Source organism: Limulus polyphemus, unplaced genomic scaffold, assembly GCF_000517525.1.
Source record: "Limulus polyphemus unplaced genomic scaffold, Limulus_polyphemus-2.1.2 Scaffold1690, whole genome shotgun sequence".
Classification (NCBI taxonomy): domain Eukaryota; kingdom Metazoa; phylum Arthropoda; class Merostomata; order Xiphosura; family Limulidae; genus Limulus; species Limulus polyphemus.
In genome coordinates this window covers 245,960-249,538 of record NW_013667300.1, presented here as the reverse complement: position 1 = coordinate 249,538, position 3,579 = coordinate 245,960, and the positions used below count along the sequence as shown (strand labels likewise).

The 3,579-nt window shown below is 33.0% G+C and overlaps 1 protein-coding gene across 2 annotated transcripts in view; it reads left to right on the top strand.

Moving 5' to 3' along the window:
• LOC106464570 (insulin-like growth factor-binding protein-related protein 1) overlaps window positions 1-3,308 on the top strand; it is a 5,080-nt gene extending 1,772 nt beyond the window's left edge. The window contains exons 2-5 of one of the 2 annotated variants that reach the window (XM_013924720.2): window positions 1,215-1,358; window positions 1,716-1,898; window positions 2,821-2,906; window positions 2,941-3,308. In XM_013924720.2, the coding sequence (XP_013780174.1) occupies window positions 1,215-1,358; window positions 1,716-1,898; window positions 2,821-2,879 (386 nt within the window). In that variant the 3' untranslated portion in view covers window positions 2,880-2,906; window positions 2,941-3,308. Of the gene's footprint in view, window positions 1-1,214; window positions 1,359-1,715; window positions 1,899-2,820 lie in introns of both variants that reach the window. The other variant, XM_022392306.1, reaches the window with a different exon arrangement.
• The last annotated feature ends 271 nt before the right edge of the window (window positions 3,309-3,579 follow it).

Here is a 3,579-nt window from a genome sequence, read left to right as displayed (position 1 = left end):
TCTCACGATGCCCCAAAGGATCAACGAACTCCACGAAGCGAAAGGAAGATCTACTAGATATTAATATGACTGAAAAATTTCATTTTTGTCTGACTAGGTTGTGTCTATTACTTGTGACCACGCTGTGTATATGTTGAATACTGAATCAAACCAAAGCAATGATTGGCATTGCTGCTTCATAGCAAATGTTGCTAAATATTAAGACAACTAGGGATTTAAACTTTTATATATCTGGGGAACGAAACTATAATTAGGACTAAAACATCATTTCTAATATATTTAATATTTAACTGAAGAAGACGCTGTCATCATTTATAGACCAAGCTAGGCCTAGTGGTTAGCGTGTCGGGCTGTGGATCCGAGGGTAAATGGTTCGTGTCCTATTACCTAAAACAAAAATAAAACACGCACCACACATTAGGACCTTGGGCACATTACAATAGTGGATGTCAGATTTCACTATTGATTAGAGTAACCCAAAAGTTGGCAGCGGGCGCTTTTTACTATTTTTCCTTAGCCTATCAGTTCAAAATTAAGGACAACTAAAAACGTATCCCTAATCGTCTACAATTATGTTTTCGTTCATTCATTATTATTGTAAACTTTTGAAACAACGCCTCCATTAGTTAATATGTTATTTACTTATTCTTATTAGCTCCAAAAGAATAGTCCCACTTGTAAAATAATGTAATTTAATTTTAATATATATTAAATTAGAAAGTGGGTAGTGCCTCCTATAGTTAATTTATCGCCCAATAAATTTTACTGTGGACGTAATACTTTCTATGGTCGCATTCTTATCTAATTATATTTATTTCACTCCAAAAACGTAGCGCCACATATACTTGTGCTTTTCTTACATCCTACAAGAAAGGAACAGTGACACCTGGAGTTAACTTTAAGTTCATTGATACATAATGTACTGAAAAGTACTAGCTTATTGTATAATTAAGTTTTCGATTAATTAAGCCACACCTTTTTTAGTCACATTTTTGTTCAAAGAAATTATTATGTTTGTAGAATATTTATATTAGTATCATTAAATTACCGAATCCGTTAAATAAAATATTCCAGAAGCGGAAACGTGTCTTATAATAACCAACCCGTCGCACCTTAAGAACTCTTTCTATTGTATATTCAGTTCAGGTTGTTAAGTTTGAAGAGGAATAATTTGTCATTTTAACACTGAATTGATATATTTTATTCCCCAATAGCACCTCATATTGACTTCGCACCAGAAGACATTCATAACACGATAGGAAGTTACGTAATATTCTCTTGTGAAGTTTCCGGTTGGCCAATACCTACAATCCACTGGCTAGTTGACAGACCAAATGGGGTTCGGAAACTTCTACCATGTGCGTTGACAGATAAGATTATATAATATTATATTTTGAAGAAATATATATCTAGTTTTTGTCCCCATAGTATTCTGCTTGAAAATTTAAATTACAGGTATAGTATTATATTAACATTTTAATTAGTTTAGTTTTTAAAAAATCTGAACAGTAATGAAAGAGTTCGTACACATACATATTGAAAAAAGATAAAGAGTTGTTTTGTAAATGAATTCGTAAAAATAATCAATTTTAGGGTTTATTAAAGTATGAAGAAGTAGCATGATTTTCTTAACTTTGCGTCAGATTTTTTAGTCGTGTTGTGTATATGCAATTTTATTTATTTTTCAAGTATCTTTAATTCTTTAAAAACATTAGCGGACGACTCCCACATTGCTGTTCAAAGTCGAGGTGGTCCCAGCAACTACAAGGTAACAGGGTGGATGCAAATTTTGAATCTAACTGAAGATGATGCTGCCACCTATTGGTGCTTGGTTAAAAACGAATATGGGGAAGTTTCTGCGTCAGCAAGAGTTATCGTTCTGGATGCCCCGCAAAAAGGTATACTTTTTATACTTATCAGTAATATCAAAAACGTTTTTTTTTGTGTGTTACTTGCTCTCTGTCAGGGGTTGCTTTGAAACTGATACGGTGTTACTTCAAGATGGGGGGTAGGGTAGAGATGATATACACACCAAATGTTCGCTGTGAAAGATGAACTTATTTGATTTACCCCACTTTGTTGTTTTGAGTATGACTACGTACGTCTTCTAACTAATTTTGGAGCTTACATAAATTCAATTTTAGTAAGGTTATCTCTTGGATCATTGTCGAAGAACCCAGAAGAACGAGAAATCTGAAATGGTGGTCCCTTCATCAGAAAGGAGTGTCTGCTCTTCAAAAATAACTTTAAAGTACATTGCAATGAGAAGTATGTAAGTTTTAACAAAAGCTCTATTCGGTATCTTTAACTTAAACAGCACCTTATGCGATACAAGGGCTAAATGGGCAAGTCAGAGATTCCTAATGTTCTGGCATAGCCATCGTTGATTTATAATTGCTGACCATAGGAAGGACGACCATTCAGCAGCACCAACCCCCCATGGAGCTATTCTTAACCAAAGGGCTAGGTTGACTGTCACATTTATACAGTTCTCATAGCTGAAAGTATGTAGTTTTTAGTGTCATATCGCGATTCGATCTCTGGACTTTCTACTGCGCAACTTCTAGACCATGCAGGTTGCATTGACAAAGCATTAAGCACTTTTGAGAAACTGCTAGTTTCTAACTGTCGTACACTTGTACTTTTTTTCTTCTTACTTGCTGACAACGAGTTTGAACGTATAGAACTATTTGCTTTTCTTATAAAGATCTAAATAAATTGAAACTTAACATTGAATTTCATTATTTGGCTCTGGTGAATTGCAATAGTGATGTCGTACAAGTTAAACGTTAATTTTGGCTCTTTCAATATTTTTTTTAGGTGATTCATATGAAGAAGAAGAAGAAGAACAATCCAATGAACAACTTTCAAAAACTTAGATTCTAAGAGTGTAGCATTGAATCGAGGTTACAGACAACGTTTGATACCACTATGGCTGAGGTTACAGACAACGTTTCATACCACTATGGATTTTGTCATTTTATAGTTCACTTAATTCTGTTTTAAACTAAACTGTTTAAGATGTGAGGTACACAAAATACATTTCTCATACATACATATATATATATATATGTGTGTGTGTGTGTGTGTGTGTTTGTGTTTGTATATCAATGCATCTCTTGTTGCTTGTGCATAGTTTATGTGGTTATGCTTAGCATTTGTTACGCGCTGAACTATCTGATACTTTTAAAAACTTTTTGAAATCTATATATTTTCCTGATAAGTGTATCGTTTGAATGAAATATAAGATTTAGCTTGTTTTAGAAACCTCGTATTTGAAGTTAATAAAAATTTGAGAGGTTAAAAAAGCTATGTCAAGTTATTTTATATTCTATAATGCCGGATTTGATTTATTGTAAAGCTTCTATTTTATCAGAACAGTAAGATAATAATGTGTTCAACTTAAAACAACGACTGTTTTTTTTTCTCTCCGCATAGCAAGCAACACAATCATGCCTATAACAAAAAGTGTGGTTCTCAATCACATTGCTTAAAAACTAATTATATTTACCAGAATTATAAATTATTGCTCATGGAAAAGTTGATTTTCAATAAAAATATTGTACATTTTTCTACACC